Here is a 19,931-nt window from a genome sequence, read left to right as displayed (position 1 = left end):
TGTATGATGAGAACGTCATCATTTGCTCTGCTCAGTAAGCAGTTATTCTCTAATTCTGAGTTTTATTTTGTACATTATCCCTAAGATTCTCTCTCAGCAGCCCGTTGCTCAGCAGCAGCCCGTCTCTCTCTGCCTGGCCTAGCCTTTCCGCCTCGCCTCTCTGCCTTGCCCCTCGCCCAGCTTCTCCACCTAGCCTAGCCTGTCCGCCTCTAGCCTCTCCAAGGCCTCAATTTGCGGCGCAACTCCAAAGTCCGCGGTGCACCCAGGCACAGTCCGCGCAAGTCTAACCTCAGATTCAGATTCAGGGCCACCAGCAGCAGCAGTAGATCTTCCACTAGATTGTCGAATAGTTTTCTTCAAGGGCAGATTATCTCCAAGGCTTGGGGTAATTTCTTTTCTTTTCTAACTCCTAGTTGGGCTGAACCAAGCCTTTCTTTGAAGCGGAAGCCTTGCTTTGAAGCCAAGCCTTGCTTTGAAATCACCTTCGACCTCAGCAACCTCAACCAGCAAAATCGAATCTGCTATAATTGCAGCCAAAACACCCTACCCGTATGTGCATACGTACCGATGAGGAGGTGTGAACCGACCCATCATTGGGCAACATGAACATATTTTCTATTTACAACAATAGGTGAGAAAGTTACAGATGCAAGTTTGCAGATGTGATAGGTAGACCTTTTAGGTTGTGATTGATGAGGCTGTGAGGTGTTGAAGGCTTCTCTCCCTACCCCTCTACTAGTCTCTACAATTAAAGACCTAGTTCACAGTGAAGTACAAACAACTAAGGAGGTGACTGTGGAGGTTGATACAAAGGCTGGTAAATCTTATATTCAAGAAGAGATCAAGGAACATGAAGCCAGAGGTGAGAATGCACTGAATATTAGAATAGGGGGCCCTCCCTGAAAGACGGTACAAAAAGGAGGACTCTTTCAGTTAGGGTTTAGCACACATCAAAGTAGCCATGTCTAATAAACGTAGCCCCTGCACCTCTCTACTCCAGCCATAGCAGACCTGCAATCGGGATCAAGAAAGGGGAAAGAAAGGAGATACCAGCAGTATTTCTTTGCAATGCACCAGTAAAAGAGGACGGAGGACTACCAGTACGCTCGTAGATCATCATGGGACGCTTGAAGACCACTTCGGGCTGCAAACCTACACAAGAATGTGAGAGGACTAATTTTTGCAATTCTGCACTTCTGCACTTTTTACAGATAAACAGCCCACCAAATGGGAACAATGGGCAGTCCACAAGACCAAAAAACATGCATATCAACAGTATAGTGTCATTTGGACTAAAGTAGAGGACGAAAATATCAAGGCATGCATATTAACAGTCAAAAAGGTATGCAAAATGCAAGATACTGAGATTGAGTCCCTACAAAAGAAGCTAGGACGAAGATTGAGTTCCTATAGAAGAAGCTAGGAGAAACCAAGAAAGATGAGCTCGCAAACCTGTGTGCCCAAATGCAAGATGACATGGGGAGATGGCAAGGAGAGATACAAACAAAACGGGCAAAAGATATGGCTCAAATTGTGGACGAGAAAACCAGCTCTCTTGCTTCCCAAATTGAAACATTAAAAGCCCAAGTTGCTACCGGAGAACGAGAAGCTGAAGGCAGGCGCACATGGGGAGGAAGGAGAGCTTCAACCACTAAAAGAGGGGCTGAACATCATCAAAGAGAAAATGAAGCAACTCAAGGATGTAAAGGGGACTTCAGCAGAGGCATGCAAAATCATGGTTGAGCTGAAATCTGACAATGTGCAACTCAAGAAAGAAATGGCAGTTTTGCAGACAACTATGTAGGGGAAACATGCTGAGTTTAGGCAGCAAATCACAAAAAGGGAAGGTAAATATGTTTGCATGGAATGATGTACTTTAAAAAGGTACAGCAGCACCCAAAAAGGAACTCATCTCTGAAACTTTGGAAGAATAAAAGAGGCGTAGCAGCAAGGCTTTGAATGTGCTGGTTAGAGGCTTAATAGTAGGTGACACCCCCATGTCAGATGCCCAAGCCCGATTTGTCAAGGTGGGAGTCAACCTCACCTGTGAATCAGCTTGGATAGTGGGTAAGGTAGAGGCACCATCAAGGCCCATGGTAGTGAAATTCCGGACAACCACAGATAGATCCAACCTCATGAGCATGAGGGTGCGACACTAAAGGGCATTGGGATTTTCTTGGATGATGACCTCACACTCCTACATCAAGACCATTGGAGGGAAGGGATGGCACGAGTTATGGTAGCAAGGCAAGAAGGGAAATGGGCAGCTTACAAAAGATGGGAAGGTGATTATCTGAGATAGGGCAGAAAGAGGAGAGAGGGAAAGAGGAGAAGAGGAGAGGGAAGAAGGGGAATAATGACGGTGTCAAGAGCAGAGGATGAGTGTACAAAGCCAACAGAGAATGGTTGTGTGGAATCGTAATGGTAACTCTCACCTCGGAGGCTTCTTGGAGACATACATAGATAGAGACATCTTCCTCTACATTGAGACACATGAGAGCCCAGAGAGAGGGCTGCCCATAGTAACAACATACACATGGGAGTCAGCCCATCGGAAGGAATTGAGGAGAGAGAGTGGAGTACGAGGCTCTAGGGGCGTGGCTGCCCTTTTCGAAACACACTTGAGACCACTCATATCTGTGGTACAAAGAGAGGAGCATACACATCATATGTGGATACGAGTCCAGCTACCAAATGCCCGGCCGATCTTCATTGTGGTGTGCTAGTTTCCCTCAGACACGTCATCATATGCACGAGAGGTCACTACAGAGGGACTCAGCCCGTATGAGATGATACATGATGACATCACAGAGTTCTCCAAGCAGCGAGAGTCTCCTTTTGGAGGACTTAATTGCACGGATAGGAGATAGAAAAGTGGGTTTGATAGACTTCGCATATGAGAGAGGTCCGCACATGGTTTTGGAGCTAGACGCAGCAGAGGCAGAAGATTAGAGTTCTGAAGATTGACAGCCCAAGGGCTATATAACAATAAAGCACGTGTGAGGCATGAAAGATCCCTTTCAATATTTTGTGGCAGGAAAAAGGAACCATTAGCATATGCATGTGCAATCAAGGGTCTGCTGCCATGTATCTGTAGAACATGCAAGGCACTAGTGTCTACCAGATGATCCATGTATTACAGCATGGGATGAGTAGCTATGGCATAGAACAAAGCATTGAGAGGACAACTTGGTCGCACAAAAAGAAAAAGGAGCCATTGATATGTAATATCTCTTGCAAGAAGGCCAGCAACTTGACTTCCTGATATAACCAATAAATAAGATGCTGCATTTCCCTTGCATGGTTTGTGAAATAAAATCCCATTGTACTATATCAAAGGCTTTAGTGGTATCCACCTATACAAAAGAACATTTGCTCGGAATACTTAGCATATTCTATCCCGACATAGGATTATCAGTAATATGTCTATGGGAAATAAAACCATACTGAGTAGGATGCAACCCATCATGCACATAGCGTTTGAGCGGAGCCACAATCATCTTAGCAACTAGCTTATAGAGGACATGCATAAGAGTAATGGGTCTTCAATCTGTAAGAGATTCACATAAATGCCTTTTGGGGAATATCCAACTAGCTGGTATCTTTTGAGTGTCCCACGCATGATTAATTATATATAGCAACACTGGGGAAAGGGCATCCCATCATAGTTTTTTCCATACGTTACCATACGCATACGTCATACGAGTACGGAAGTATGATTGGAGTATGGTTCAGCCCTTGGGGCTGAAACATACGTGACCCTAGTTTTATCCAAAAAATTTCAGAAAAATATAGATTGATCATTGATCATTGTACACATTAAATTGACATAGAGGTATTGAACTGAAACTTGAAACTTGTATAATTGTATCAATTTTAAAGTCGTCACTCATGAGTCATGAGTCGTGAATCGTGATTCTTCATTCATGAAAGACTCCAGCCTCCAGAGACCGTAGTCATCTGGATTCTAGATTTTGATACATCATAGATGGAATCATAGATCATAGATCAATAATCAATACTACACCAAAAGGTCCAAAACATCATGATCAAACTTCAAAGGAAGTAGGTACACCGTATTAGTAACTACACCAAAACATGAAAGGCAAAACATCATAAAGAAAAGGCTGCCAGTGTGCCACAGCCTCAAGCTGCATCTTCATTCTCATCCTCTTGCTCATCCTCATCCTCATCATCATCTGCATCAATGCCTGCACCCTCCTCATCCTCCTCCTCCTCCTCATCACTATCATCCTCATCTGCCTCGCCATGGAACTCCAAAAGACTAGAGCTGCTTGAAGCTGCAGCAACATCCATCGTTCTGTAAGTGTAACAATAGGGGCTGCAATGTCTTCTCCCTTTGTATCTGCTTGCCTCGCTAGCAGCCTATCATCATCCTTCTCCTTGTTGATCATTTCTAGGGTCACTTCTATCTTCTCAAATCCCCTTTCCTTGATTTTGGAAATGAGACGCAAATTAGTATGGATGTATACTAATTTCTCGGTATTCTTTGGAAGCAGCCTATTCCTTCTTTTAGTATGGATAAGAGAGAATGTGCTCCAATTCCTCTCACAAGGAGAAGCACATGTGCCTTGCGAGAGCACTCGAAGAGCTAACCGCTGTAAATTTGGTGTGTGAGCCCCAAATGTCTCCCACCATTTCACCCCTTGGTGCATTCTCTTTTCATCCTTTGCAATCGCACGAGCAAATGTGCCTGACATGGATTTGTAAATATCCAACTCATCACATAAGGTGCCTTGGCTGTCAACATCATACTTGGTGTACCGCTCTATGGCATCCATCCACCCATCGTGCACCTCCTTGTCACTATCTGGATTTTTCTCTCTCCAAATAGGATGGAGAACAAACGCTGCCGCATGCAATGGAGAATGCATCATATTCCACCTGTCAACACATAAGGCTCTAACATCAGCCAGCTTTGAGGATTCAATCCCATTAATAGTTGCCATCTTCTCGACCATCCGATCAGTGAGTTCATATACAAGTCCCATGGTAGCCCCTTCCCTATCAGCTAGGCGAAGGATCTTCAAAATAGGTGCACAAAGCTTCACAATGAGTCTTGCATCTTGCCAAAATGAAGCACCCAATATAATAGAAGACACCTGTTGTGCTTTCACAGTGTGTGACACCTTCTTCTTGCAATACTCATCATTGACAACCATGCGACGCAATCCATTGTATACCCTCTCATCCAACAAGTTTGCTAACATGATAAACATGTAAGCAAACCGTGTTTGTGCTGGCTTCACCAATTCCTTCTTGCTGAATTTTCTATACATTGCTAACACGGTGTGTTTCCGGGTAACAAATGTCACAATCATGTTAGCATGTACCAACACTGGCTTCACCCATGGAAGCTTTCCAATGTTCTCAAACAAGAGGTCAAGGCAATGGCATGTGCATCTAGTATAGAAAATGTGAGGCCACTCTTCCTCCACCAATTCTCCTGCTCGCACACAGTTAGATGCATTGTCCATACACACCTGCATCACATTTTCAGCCCCAACATCAAGAATGGCATCTTTCAGTATCCCAAAGATGTACTCCCCTGACTTATACTGCCCACTTGTGTCCACGGACTTCAAGAAGGCTGAACCAAATATGCATGAGACCATAATATTGATTATAGGCCGGCGTCGAGTGTCAGACCAACCATCACAAGTTATGGTGCAGCCATATTTTTTCCACTTATCTCGAAACTGTAGCATCTCTTGATCTATGCATACTGCTTCATTAGTTAGCTCCGTTGTGCGCAAAATATTGTAGGATGGAGGCTTGAAGGTAGGCCCAACTTGGCCAATGGCACGAACCATCTCCAAAAAATAAGGGCTCCTCACCTTCCAATGAGGAATATCCTCTGCAAAGAAAAAACAACGGAGAGCAATGTATGCATCCTTCCGTGCTTGTGACTCCCATGCCTTTTCCAAGGTTCCCTTTGACATCTTCAACTTCTTTTGCTTTGGCTCATATGCACTACCAGATGCATTTCCACTTGCAGTACCACTCACTGAGGCATCTCCCAAATCAGCCACATCTTCAACAAGCTGTTTTGCAGCAGTTTTTAGGGCCACCTTTGCCTGCAATCTTCGACAAGTATCTTTCACATTTTCAGGAGGAGCGGTACACTTGTCAACCCCCAAGCCTGTGAGCCCAAGAAAATGTGCCCTTATACGGGTCGGTCCTCCATCCCATGAATGAGGGCAATATTTACATTTACAAGTGAATTGGCCCTTCCCCAAAGGCTTTAAGGCCTCTACAAATTCCCATTCTGGTCCTTTTTGTCTTCCCATTTGTAGATCTGCAAGCTGCAAATTTGCAAAAGAGGGCAAATAAGGCATTGGGCAAAGGAACAATTTCCAAAGAGGGCTTGAAGTCCTTGCAGGCTGCCCTGTTAGATGGCATCAACTAAAGAGAGAGCACTTGCTGCAAAACAGGAAAAAAAAGCAGCCATTGCATTTACCTTGACACTTGGAGCAGGTAGAGCGTAGAGGCAAGCTGCGGGCTGCAACTGTACGGTGACCACTCACCTCCAAAGCAAGTAGAAGAGGGCAAAGGGCTGTCTAAATAGAGGGCAGCAAGGTGCTGAAGAAGAGGGCAAACTGAAGAAGAGTGAAGGGCTGAGGGGACTCGGGAGTCGGGACTGAAGAAGAGGGCAAAGGGCTGCCTACAATAGGCTCTTGAGAAGAGGGCAAAGGGCTGCCTAAATAGAGGGCAGCAAGGTGCTGAAGAAGAGGGCAAAGGGCTGCAGCCTGCCTAAATAGAGGGCAAACGTCTGCCTAAATAGGCTCTTGAGGCAGCAAGGTCGGTGTGCAGCCTGCAGGGAGAGAGTCGGTCGACGGTGAACAGTGAATCGTGATTGGAAATTCGTACGTACGGCCTTTCTTGGGATTCGGGAGCCTTCACAAGGATGTCGTACGGATTCGAACATAGCAGCCAATCAATAATATAAGGTACGCATCTCGATTTTTTCACCCCAAAAAAAGTCACGTATGGAAATCCGTACGGACGTCCGTACGTACGGCCGTACGGAATCCGTGCGGAAAAAATGACCATACGCGTACGGATGCAACAGTGCAGCCCATTACTATGGATAAAAATCGATTGTGAGAAGATCCCACCCCCCCCCCCCCAAAGCACACACACACACAATGTGTGTGTGTGTGGGTGCGTGTGTGCGCGTGCGTGCGTGCATGCATATTTTCGCTCACAAGGGGAAAATGATGCTGCAGCTCATGCAAAGTGATCAGCCATGTATATATATGATGCGACATTTGGTTTTACACATAAATGCCTTTTGGGGAATATCCAACTAGCTGGTATCTTTTGAGTGTCCCATCCATGATTAACCATATATGGCAACACTGGGAAAAGGGCATCCCATTACTATGGATAAAAATCCATTGTGAGAAGATCCCCCCCCCCCCAACACACACACACTCTGTGCGTGCGTGCATGCATATTCTTGCTCACAAGGGGAAAATGATGCTGCAGCTCATGCAAAGTGATCAGCCATGTATATATATGATGTGACATTTGGTTTTACACTTATCTCGTGATGCCTTTGGTCACTGGTAGCCTATCCAATGGGACTTTCTTTTGGGTCAGATTGATGGAATAGTAACACGATGCCCTTTTGTCACTCGAATGCTTTCTGATTGGAAGCGCATACTCTCCCATCTTAAATGGAACGGTAGGGATACTCTTGTAGGAACTTCTTTGCATGTCGAGAGCCTTCATTAGTCGAAGATGTTCCCGCCTATGTTGGCTTTGCAGGAACCTCATCGCTCTTATTTTCTTTGGTCCAAAGGCATTTTCCTTGTGAATGACGTGCTTGATGCTGTTGGTATGGTGATCTCTTTTCTTGCAACTGTGAGACAGTATGCTTTGGGACAGCATTATAGGCCTCTATGGTATTTATTGTCACAGCTGCTATATGACTTTCAGCTAGTACCTCGGCTTCAGATTTTGGATCGCCTCAAGGATTGGGTTCTCCGATCAGATAATCATGTTTTTCGTGCTATCACAGCCGCATCTTTGTACAAGGTTTTGCTGCCTCCTCCTTGGGTCTCTCTTCAGGCCAATTGTGTTTGCTATATGTGAGGCACTCTCGGTGGTGGCGGAAATGATTTCAGCATCTTAGGGCTTTAGAACTCCCTCTTAGGTTTCTTAGGGGGGGGAAAAACTCCCTCTTAGGCAAAAGTTTTTCATATGGTGAGTTTTGCTTGGGGTTCTTTCTTTTGGATAGATCTTGGCTTGTTGTCTTATATATATATATTTTTTTTCAAAGAAAGGAACCTTCTATTAATGCTTGAAAGATTTCATACAAGACAACAGCCCCGAAGGTGCTGAGTATGGAAAAAAACCGAAAAAGGATGAAAGAAAAACCGGCCTGTTCCTAAGAAACCCCAACTCAGTGCCTAGGGGATCTTTGGAACTGGGGCTAACAGCCAAGTGGGGGGGCTTGTTGTCCTATTGCTCCTGCCACTTGTCGATGATGTCTGTCCTTGTGGGAGTCTATGCTTCGTCTATTCTGGCGTTGCCTGGATTCTCATGATTTTTTTCTTATATTACAGCAATGGCTTCGTGCTCGTTTCCCCATTGTTTGCTTTGCCTAGCAATCCTAGTTGTTTGGTTTTCATTCTATAAGGCAAGGATATGATCTTCTCTTTTCTTGGATTTGTAATTGGGCAATATGTATGGAAAGATTGCAATCATCGGGTCTTTGGTGATCTACCATTGGTTAAGTACCAATACTTCTGGGCATCTCTTTAGCAATCATCTACATGTGTGGGATCTTGATTATCATGTCTTCTTGTCATATAATGATATCTTCTGATGTTTGAAACTGGTTGTCCCTTTCTTTGGGATTGCTTTTTGTAACATAATGACAAATATATTTCACTAAAAAAAGTGTGCATGCGCTTCTACAAAAAGTGATGTGCCTCTGTGTGTGCGCGCGTGTGTGTGTGTACATAAATAAAAATAAATAGATAGATAGATAGATAAATAGATAAAGGAGATGGAGTGATCTCAGATATTCAATTGGCGGATACGAAATTTGAAAGTACTCGTATGAAATGAACATACAGCAAGGATGCTCAACCTCCAAAACAAGCTGTTCACTATGAGGATGGAGGGTGACACTGTGTGGAACTACCTCACGATAGTGAAGGTAGTGAGAGATCGATTTAGAGTGGCTGGTCAAAAGTGAACCCAGTTCAGTCATTACTGATGCACGGGCTTAATATCTTGCTGAGGGGTTTCAAAATGTTTGTAACCAGCATAACAACTTTGGAAACATCAAGAATGCTCACCTTTGGTACAGGTGGAAGCTAGGGCAAGGATGGAGAGTGGCAATGACAAAGCCTTTGTTGCACAAGGAAAGAGCAAGGGTACATGAAAGGGCAAGCCTGGCAACTTCAAGTGCAACAAGAAGAGAGACCACAAATCTGCATGAGGAGGACTCTTCAAGCAGTGAAAGAAAGATAAAGAAGAAATGCTTCTATTGTGACTAGGCAAGGCATTATTTGAGGGACTCTAGAAAGAAGAAGGTTAATCAGAAGACAAGGAAGGAGCCCAATCAAGAATCAAAGAAGTGAAAACAAGCAGCAAATGTTGTAATAGAAACATGAGAACTTTCCTTGCTAAGAGCTTTGAGTGTTGCCGCAATGAGGTATGCAGATTTTGGTGGAATTGTTCTTATGTCTAACATTGAGGTGGTCCAATGATCCAGAGGGGCAAGAGGCCTATGTGCAGGTGGAGGACAACAATGCTTGCTCTAGATCTTCTGAGAACAAAAATAACACCACTTGCGCCCGCGCGCGCGCACACAGATATATACATATATATAGATACATGTATGTATGTTCTCCCGTTTGGACTCCTTTCTAGCATGTCTTCGTATTGCTCATGCCACTTGTTGACGATGTCGGTCTTGGCGGAAGAGAGTGTCCCATATCTTTTAGCATTGGCCTGAATGTTATGATTTCTTATTGTTGCTAAGGCAAAGGCTTCAGGCTTGTTTTTACAAGCATTTGTGGCTGTTTGGTTTTCATCCAGTAAGGCAAGGCTTTGATCTTGTCTTTTACTTGGTTCGTTATTGGGCACTATGGACTCCATGGAAAGATTGTAACCATCGAGTCTTTGGCGATACCTCTTTGGCTAAGTATCAGTTCTTGCGGGCATCCTTAAGGCAATCATTTTATGATTGTCTACATGCGCGGGATTTAGATTATCCTATCTTCTTGTCATGTAATGATATCTTGTGATGATGTGTAACTGGCTGTCCCTTTTCATGGGACTGTTCTATGTAATATAGTGACAAATGGATATCACCAAAAAGAGAAGTGTGTGTGTGAGGGGGAGGGAGAGGGGTGTGCTTCCCCAAGAGGGACTTTGGGTGCTATAGAAGCTTTTTCATAAGCTGGATTATTGAAAATTGTCTATGTGGCCGCTGCATGTCACCTTTGGACTGTGCAGTCCATCCTTGTGGCATACGTGCGATTTTATTGGCTGTTGGTTCCTTGGTCTTCACTTGATATTTAAAAAGTTTATGACCAGGATTATGGAATGCCTTTGGCGTCCCTGCCTTCTCAAATATATTTTTGTCTGTTTGCCCAGGATACATGGGGGTTTGAACATTCTTAACATTCACATGCATATGTTGGCTTGTAAGGCCACCTTCTCCTTTTTGGAGCAACGTCAACAATGGGCTGTTATGCTTTCTTGTCTGGTTGGCTCTCTTGGCACAGAGGCCTGATACATGATTGGCAGCAGATTCTGGCTTATCTGCACTTGTCAGGTCATCCTTTCGATCCAGCAATTGCCTCCGTTTGTAGAGTATTCATTGGACCAAGGTGTTTGATCTTCTTTTGGCTTATCGTCAGCCTAGAAAGGCATATATTGTGCAGGATGTGGTAGATGATTGTGGCTGCACTCTTTGTTTTCCACAGGCTAGGAGAAAGTAATGTGTGGGTATCCATCATAGATCTATCTGGTGCACTCTTACAGTTATGCTGCAGCCTTTTCAGCCTGTCCCCCATCTGTTTACTACTCTTCCGCTGTTAGATTGGAAGTTTGATCGAGGTTCTCTGGGTTATACCTCCTTTCTCATTTGCTGACCTCTCTGCTCATAAAGCTTATCAACTCTTGCTGATTGGCATATTGCTCCCTCAGTCTGCCCTACTTGGTCGCATCCGAGGGAGAACTGTGCTCCATCTCTTTTGGACCTGCTTGGGATTTCCTTTTCAGGCTGAGGATGGATCTTCATGCTCAGTTTCCTAGGATTACTTTTGGTAGACAGTTTTGATTGTTTGATAGGTATGGCTCTAAACAAGACTTTACTCACTTCTTTTCCTCGTGTCATTTTTGGGCTATATGGTCTATCTATCATGCCCACAACATTCTACTGTAGGAGGCACATTTTCCTGGTGACCTTCCTCTGGCACAGTTGGAAGTTTTCTATCAATTTTTTGAGTCTTGAGTAGTAGCTGTTCCACTTTGGGACAGCTATGAATGTACATTCTTCTTAATGAGAAGTTTCTTTTCCCGAAAAAAAAAAGAAATGTGTGTCTGGGCTTCTGCTTGAAAGCCTCTTGTTCTTGTCTACAACTACAGTTCTGAAATGTGATGGAAGTCACCACAATAAATTCATATTTGTGAGGCTGCTTAGAATATTTCTGATTAGACCCATGTTAGACATGATTTGTTTCTAGTTTTAAAGCAGAGGGAATGGATGTCTTGGATTCACAACCAATCTTACCAATGATTAAAAAGGGGTATGCCAAATTTGTTTAAAGCTTGTTGCAATTTGGTTCTTTACAGAGGAAGCATTGGACGCGTCTGCATCCTACTCACAAAATTCTTGTCATGGATATCCTACTTTCCATGGTGGATTTTTCTGCTTCATATAACAGTTACAAGGATTTACAAATACGCATCAGGCAGTTTGCTGGTGACAGGTATGGATGCTGATGTTTTTGGTTGCATGTCCCTCATCACCTTTGCAAATGTATTAAAACTCTATGTAATGGTGTTGTCAGGCCTCCACCTAATTTGCTGAGACAGGAGATTGAAGGGACAACAATTTTCTTGACAATTCTCAATAGAAGTCTTGCGGAATTCAAACCTGTCTCGCAGCAAACAGCGTTGAGTAACGGGTCTCATGCTGTTGAGGTTGATCATGACTCTCTCACTGGGGGGGAGCAGCAGGTCAGAGAAGCTGCAGAGCAAAAAATTGTCTCGTTCTGTGTACATGTCCTGAAGGAAGCATCGTGTTTGCAACAAGGCATTGGTGATTCACTAGAGAGCGATGTTCACATGTCTCTAATTCTAAGGTCCCCCATCATTGTGAAGGTAAGATTGGGTAATATATATAAGGTACAAGACTCTCAGTGAAGCTGCTCTCTCTCTCTCTCTCTCTCTCTCTCTCTCTCTCACCATGCATGGCCTCCCCCCCCACCCTGTTGCCCCTTTGTGTTATCTTTTTGCACATGTGAATCAGGCAAGTGATGGTGTCAGCAGGTTTGTTTTATGTATTGCTTGAAATCTCTTATGCTTTTAAGTTTCAAAGGCACCGTACAGATGATCACAAAGTTGAACATGCGGTAGGTAGTGAATATGTCGTTTGTGCACTATATGCCTCATTGGACATTCTTATCCTTTATATGTAGTGTATAACTGGCTAAGGTCATCTCTCTCTCTCTCTCTCTCTCTCTCTCTCTCTCTCTCTCTCTCTCTCTATGTCCATTCACCTAAGAGGGGACATGCAATTACAATATCAGAAGATTTCATTGTAAAACATGTAAACAGCGTATTCTACTGACGAACAAAGAGGCAATCATAAAAGGATTGCCTAAGCGACATCCGGAAATAATGAAACATGGAATATGTGGAATCTGCAAAGACTCTGTGGCTTCTTTCTTTCCACAGAGTCCATAGTACCCAATATTGAACCCACACAGACACACATATCTATCTATCTACACACTTTTTTTAATTTTTAGTGAAAGCCATGATTGTTTATATTACAAGAGAAGCCACCTCAAAGCGAGGAGCTTGAAATTACATCAGCTGAAAATCTCTGTATATGCGAAATATACATCATGATCGATGTAGCGAGTCTGCAAGCAGTCAAAAATAGATTGCTGCAGAGAACACTTAAAGAAAGCAAATGAAGTAAATATTGGATCACCAAAGACTCTACAATTCCTGTTTATCCACGAAGTCCAAAGTGCCCAATAACGAACCCAAACAAAGAAAAGATCAAACTTTTGATTACGCGGATGAAAACCAAAGAGCGAGGAGAATTTTCCAAAAGAAAGAGTCGGGAATCTTGTTCTCAACCGCTGTCGAAGAAAATCTAGGAACTCACGGGAGGACGGGCAAAACCAGAACAAATGAAGCACAGTCTCTTGAGAAGCCAAACATCCGTGACATACAGCAGGAGCAATGTGTCTACGTGTACCTATTTGCACACACTTTTTTTGTGTGGAAACTTTTGATTGATTTTATTACAAGAGTAGCAACCTCAAAACGAGGTAGCCGAAATTACATCAGCTGAAAATCTCAGTGTATGCTAGATATACATCATGATCTATGCAGCGAGTCTGCAAGCAATCAAAGAAGGATTGCTGCAGAGAACGCTAAAAAAAGCCAAACAAGGAAAATATAGGATCACTAAAGACTTTACAATTCATGTCTGTCCATAAAGTCCGGAGTGTGCAATAGCGAATCCAAACAAAGAAAAGATGAAACTCCGGTCTGGGTGGATGAAAATCAAAGAGCCAGAAAGACTTCCCAAAAGGAATAGTCGGGAATCTTGCTTGCAGGGGCTGTCGAAGAAGATCAATGAACTCACGAGAACATAGACAAAACGAGAATAAATGAGGCTGAGAACTCAAACATCTGTGGCAACGAGCAGGAGCAATGTGTCTTTACATCTGTCCAGATGGAAAAATGCCCAGAAGCACTCGCCAAAAGAAAACCCGTTGCTGAAGAGGAGTTTTGTAGGCCCAAAGCTGCTGTAATCTCTTTCTCCACCACTTGGCTGGGTGATGTATTCGCCAAATACAATTGCCTTTCTCTGAAACCCAAGGTTGAGGCAAAAGGATTTTGCACAATGCAGGCACCGTAATGTGAGATAGCCTGAAAGGGCAAGAAGAGGATCTTGGGGAAGTCAAAGTCCAATCCTCCAACCTGTCCCGAAGTTCCAAAGGAGGAATCGGAACAAAAGGCGAAAGCATATAAGCAATTTGTTGCCACAAAGCACGATAATGAGAGCCCAAGCCATACCGTGTAGTTGCCAGAGAAAAAGGTAGGATAGAGCCATCATCATGAATAACATCAGCAACAGAAGTGATGCCCTTAAAAGAAACAAAGTAGGAACGGTGAGGTTCTTGTAAAGCCAGTGGAGACTGAAAAAATGTCGACCAGTGAATGCTTTCAGCTCGGAAAGAATTACCTAGCAAAGACTGTCGACCATGCCATTCCAGATGAGAGAGGACGTGCTTCCAATCAAGAAGCAAACAGGAGACCAAAGGGCAGCCAGGCAAAGTGCCATCAATGCGACCAAATAAGAAATTTGAGTAATTGATTTGCCAGTGACCAAAGGTAGAAATACTGTTATGTGTGACTAGAGATCTAATCATAAGAGTCCAAGGCTGATCACCTTGTAGAAATTGTAGCAACATTTTTTCCATGTGAGCAAGGATGTGCACCTGGATATTCGTGATGTTCAAACCATCATGCATCTTAGGAGAGCAAAGTCGATTCACTGAAAGCAGCCTGAGACTTTTTCTGCCATGTTTGGAATGCTAGAAGATTTCCATAATGGCAGACATGAAGGATCTTGCTGGTGAACGGGATCAAAGGCAAATTGCACTATCCGAAGCCGAACATGCAAAGGCCAGGTTGCCAATTTTCAATACTCTAGCTTTTTTCGAAGCTTGACCATCACCCAATCAGTTTGTTGATGACGAGTGAGATCCCATCCCAAAGGGTAATCAAGATGACGAACAATTTGAGTGGGAGGAATGATTTCCCCCGGCCACAAAAGACTATGCCAATCTTTAGAATGCAATGGGAGCAGCTTAGACTTTTAAAAATTTACATGAAGACCAGCTCCCAAACCATAAACAGAGAGAGCCTGCATCAAAGCAGAAAGATCATTCTGCATATTCTTTGGGGTAAAGAAAGAATCATTAGCATAGGCTTGAGCAACCATGCTGTGATTTGTACCAATTCCAAACCATGAAGGGAGCCTGTAGCCACGAGATGATCAATATATTGCAGCATAGGATGGGTAGCAATGGCATACAATAAAGCACTAAGAGGACATCCCTGACGGACCGAACAACGAAGAGTCCACTGATCAGAGAGATCTCTAGAAAGAATGCAAGCTGCATTGATGTCCTTGTTAAGCCAGTAAATAATCTGCTGCATTTTTGTTCCATATCCCAAAGCTCACATTGTTTGCGAGATGAATTCCCATTGAACTGTATCAAAAGCTTTTGCAATATCCACCTGTAAGAGCAGAACATCCTGTTGCATGCATTTGGCATATTCAATCCCAATATAAGCATTGGCAATATTATCTGTGATATGCTTACGGGGAATGAAGCCATATTGTGAAGGATGCAACCCATCATGCAAATAACCTTTAATACGATCAACAACCATTTTGGCTATGATCTTATAGATGATTGGCACGAGTGTTATTGGTCTCCAATCAGTGAGCGAATCACATAGTTGCTTTTTTGGAAGGAGCTTGACAAGTTCTTTTTTCCATGACATAGGCATTTGCTGATTTCCCAGGCTGAATTAACCATTTGCAGCAAAGTAGGTTTGAGGATATCCTAGAAGGCAAGAAGAAATTCTACTGTGAGACCATCCCATCCCGAAGATTTCCATTTGCCACAGGATTTAATAGCATCTGTCAATTCTCTTTCAGTGAAAGGAATTTCCAATTCCAAAGCCTGAGTATCAGAGAGGATGAGATGGACATGCCGCAAAAGAAGCTGGCGGGCAAACACAACCTGAGGAGAAAGAATGTCCCCAAAATGAGATGAAAAGTGCTGAATACAAAAAGCAGCAAGCTCTGATCGAGACGAGGACCAAGAACCATGAGGCATCCGGATCCGACAAATATTGGCAGCCTGTCTTTTGTAATGCAAACTTTTAAAGAATTGCTTAGAAGAGCAATTTTTATCCAAAAAAGCCCTTTGCTGAGATCGGGTCTCCCATTTAGCAAGCTTTCTATGATCATTCGATTGGGGATAGAATTTAGCCTGACATAATATAATGCTTTCTTCTGAAGACAAACGCTGAAGATGAGTGAGTTCAGTCAAACGCTGGCAAGTGTATTTGGCATGCTTCACGGTCTCCCGTGTGGCCTGAATGTAGGATATACCATAATCCCGAATAACAGCTTGCATTTTTGCAACAAAAGCTTGCCATGCATAATCGAGATCAATGTGCATCTGGTGAGAAAGAGGCCGAACGGCATCAAAAACCAGGGCTTCAAAATCAGCATGGTCAAGGTAACCGTTACTTGTCAGCAAAAGGCGTTTGCAAGCCAATCTATCATCTGGAAAGTCATGCAAAGAAAGCCTTAGCCAAAGAGGAGCATGATCAGAATATGTGAAAGCATGGTCAATCCAAAGCTGACAAGTGAAGGCATCAGAATGTTGACAAGTGAAGGCATCAGAATGTTGTGGTTCCACCTGATACCATCTGTCCAAGCGTGCTTGATATGAAGATTGAGCATTATGCTGAAAGGTATAGCCCGGAAGCATGGGCTGCAATTCCTACCAAAGATCAACCAGAGACAACTGAAGCAAAAAATCAGACCATGCTCGCTTTTCAGAAGCCAACATGTGAGTGTGGCCCGAGGTATTATCTCCCGGTTGTGCAACATTATTGAAATCACCACAGATAAAAGCATAATGCCGCCAGGGATATTTATGCATAGCATCCCAAATCAAAGCTCGATTCGTGGAAGATTGAGGAGCATATATTGATGCAAATTCAAAGATGTCGCCTTGAACAAGGCATTGTATGATCATCCATCGACCATGGTGATCATTGAAGGCCACAATAGGGTGAAGATCATGCTTAACCAAAAAGGCTACCCCAGAGAAAGAGTGCTCTCCAGTATAGAAAATGTCATAACCAGCAAAATGTCCAGATTTACCAGCATACATATGCTGATTATGCTCTTGTAAAGCCACTATATCAGGCTGGAATTGGCGTATATACAACCAGACCAATTTCCATTTTCCATCATCACACAAACCCTGTACATTCAAAGTGACACATTTAAGATGATCAAGCATATTTACAGATATAGGACAGGTATGTACAACAGCAAAAATGCCTTCTATGTCTGCATTTCCACCTCAGTATCCGGGCCTCGACCCTGAGAAGAAAACTCAGCCTGAGGAGAAGACAATAAGGCAGCAACTTCCTCTTCTGGAAATTGGTTACGATTGATAGTCACTGCAGGCCAAGTCAAACCAATGCCAGAGTTTTCAGCTGGTGTTTTGCCCTGAGAGGAGGCACCATTCCAAGTCCGGGAGGGACAAATGTGCGAAGAGAGCCAACCATATAGGAAGCATGATAGCCTATGGTTGATGTTGCTCTAAATAGGAGAGCAAGAGAGTGACCTTACGAATCAACATATGAATGTAAATGTTGACGATGTTCAAACCCCCATGCATCTTGGGTGAAGAAACGAAAGTGTAATTAAGAAGGTGGAGTGTCTTATGATCATGGCCATTAGTGTAATGAGCCGCCAATATGATGAATGTTGGCATAAAGGCTCCTTGGGAATCAAACACAGGAGACCCTTCTTCCACGATAAATGCTTAGTGCTAGAAATCCAATCATGATTAATCATGTGATGCTAAGCTAATCCCAAAACTCAACAAAAAACTGAAGTATGAGGCTATCCTAACCCAGGGATTTAGATCACCCCAAATTAAACAAAAAACTCAAGTGTGAGGCTATCCTGTGATATAATAGGACGAACATTACGAAGAAAAGTATTCCGCGCATCAACCTCTAGAGGCAAAGCCGAAAGCTGTTGCCTATTCATCATCCATGAGCCATCTTGGCCATAGCTCAAAGAAACGTTTCAATACTTAGAAACATGAAACGTTTCAAAACTTTTTGAAACGTTTGAGAAAAATAGGTGGCGTTTCAAAAATTAATTTTGTATATTTGGGTCTTAATAAATGCAAATTTTGTGCCCTACATACATATAGTATGCCGAAACTAAGCAAACTAAGCTGAAAAATCACAAAATGCCTTCATACAGTGCCTATAATGCTAGAGAAAGATCCAGATGGAAAGAAACTAGAAGGAGAGGGGAATCCAAACAGCAAAAAGCCCAAGAGGAGGCAGGGGAAGGTGCCCATATGCAACACACAAACTCCATGCTCTCACACTGTGGGCAGAAAACTGAGAGAGGATGTCACGAGGCGTGATTTTTGGCACATGCATGTGGGCAGGACCTTGGGAAAACAAGGGGCAAGGCCACGCGGTGTGGATGTGCAAGTTTTCCCCTTAGCAAATTGTGCCTTGAAAATTGTGCCTTGGTGGTGAATTTGGGGGTTGGAGCCCAAGAGGGGGCAAAGAACCCTTAAGATCCAAAGTTGGCCATTGGTAGGCTTCCAAAAAGACCCCACGAGAAGGGGCTAGGGGCAAATGAAGGGGGAATGCCATGTGGCATTTCCCCATGCCCAGATGCTTTTGACAAGGAGGACTTTGGAAGCTCCCAGGAGGAACCAAGAAGGAAAGGAGACCACGGGCGACGGGCTGCAAGGAGAGAGACGGCGCACGCGAGAGCACACCGTGGGCTGGCCGGTCATCACGCGGGTTGACGAGCAATAATGGGCAGACAATCGTTTTGCGCGTGACAAATTGGGACGTATGGATCTGCCTCGGAGGCTGTGTACGGATGATTGGCAGAGCATTCAAGGCTTGCACGTGCGGGGTTGTATGGTTGTACGGTTGTTATCAATGTGGATGTATGACGCTGAGGTGTTTGTACGGAAAAGGCACGCTTTGTGTATAGGGCCTGCACAGGCCACCTTCGCAGGAGTACGGGTTGTGGGCATGGGGCGTACCATTGAGCACGGGTGTACGAACGCAAGGATTACAAGCTAGTACAGCCTTTGTACGGATTGGTCACGGGCAGTAAATTAATGCTACAGCAGCACCGTCGGTACTGCTGTTGTTGCAGTACCGTATGGTGCTGGGTACGGATGACGTGCAGTTCCATACGGACAGCTCATTGTTTGGTACGGTTAACCTACAGGTTGCGGATGCTTTCGAGAGGTGTTGGTTGAGCGTAAAGGTCAACACCATGGTCATAGGCTGGGTGAACAAGGCTGCTCACCTGTGGGTTCCGTCATCTGATGTACGTGCATGACCAGCCATTAGTTGATGCCTTCATAGCTTGTCCCGGAAGAGAGACCCTGGCTGGTCACAAGGCTTAAGTGGTATATAGCAAAGTAGTCTTGTGACTTAGGCTAATCTCGTGAGCTGTTCCAGTAGCTATTGGAGAACAAGCGGGGCACGCAGGTTATCTAAGCCTATTTGTAGGCTGAAGTTTGAAGAGTTCTAATTCATTTGCGAGCAGAAGAACTCTCAATGCGAACTCTTTACCCTGGTTCAAGGTTAATGGATGCTAGCTGTGTATCCTTGTTTTGTCGTTATCCTGAGCAGGTGAATGGCTAAGAGGCCACTCAAGGTAGCTAAGGGAGTCTGTGTGACCAAGTAGTGGTTGCTAGGAACAGGTTTAAGCTGAGTGCAAGTGTTTTGGACCTGAAAGGGATGCTCTCTAGCTATGCTTAATGGAGGCCACTTTCAGTAGAGATTATGCTTTGGTTTCTTTAAGAGATGGGTCA

At 43.9% G+C, this 19,931-nt stretch overlaps 2 protein-coding genes across 2 annotated transcripts in view; one reads left to right on the top strand and one right to left on the bottom strand.

The window, feature by feature from the left end:
- The window catches only part of ATMIN7 (HOPM interactor 7), a 134,339-nt gene that overhangs the window by 99,414 nt on the left and 14,994 nt on the right, over positions 1-19,931 (top strand). The window contains exons 30-31 of the mRNA XM_087380309.1: positions 11,845-11,981; positions 12,063-12,375. Of these exons, the coding sequence (XP_087236435.1) occupies positions 11,845-11,981; positions 12,063-12,375 (450 nt within the window). The remainder of the gene's footprint in view (positions 1-11,844; positions 11,982-12,062; positions 12,376-19,931) is intronic.
- LOC147897261 (uncharacterized) lies at positions 4,083-6,326 on the bottom strand. Its single transcript, XM_087380511.1, has 2 exons — positions 4,337-6,326; positions 4,083-4,298 (listed from the first exon to the last, which is right to left on the bottom strand). The coding sequence occupies exons 1-2, from the start codon at positions 6,309-6,311 to the stop codon at positions 4,147-4,149; spliced, it is 2,127 nt and encodes a 708-aa protein (XP_087236637.1). The 5' UTR covers positions 6,312-6,326; the 3' UTR covers positions 4,083-4,146.

The sequence above is a fragment of the Dipteris shenzhenensis genome, chromosome 10 (genome assembly GCF_047967505.1).
Source record: "Dipteris shenzhenensis isolate YYH24624 ecotype China chromosome 10, Dip_SZ_1.0, whole genome shotgun sequence".
NCBI classification, from domain to species: domain Eukaryota; kingdom Viridiplantae; phylum Streptophyta; class Polypodiopsida; order Gleicheniales; family Dipteridaceae; genus Dipteris; species Dipteris shenzhenensis.
Note: the sequence above shows the minus strand (reverse complement) of the source record. Positions and strands in the feature narration are given on the sequence as shown.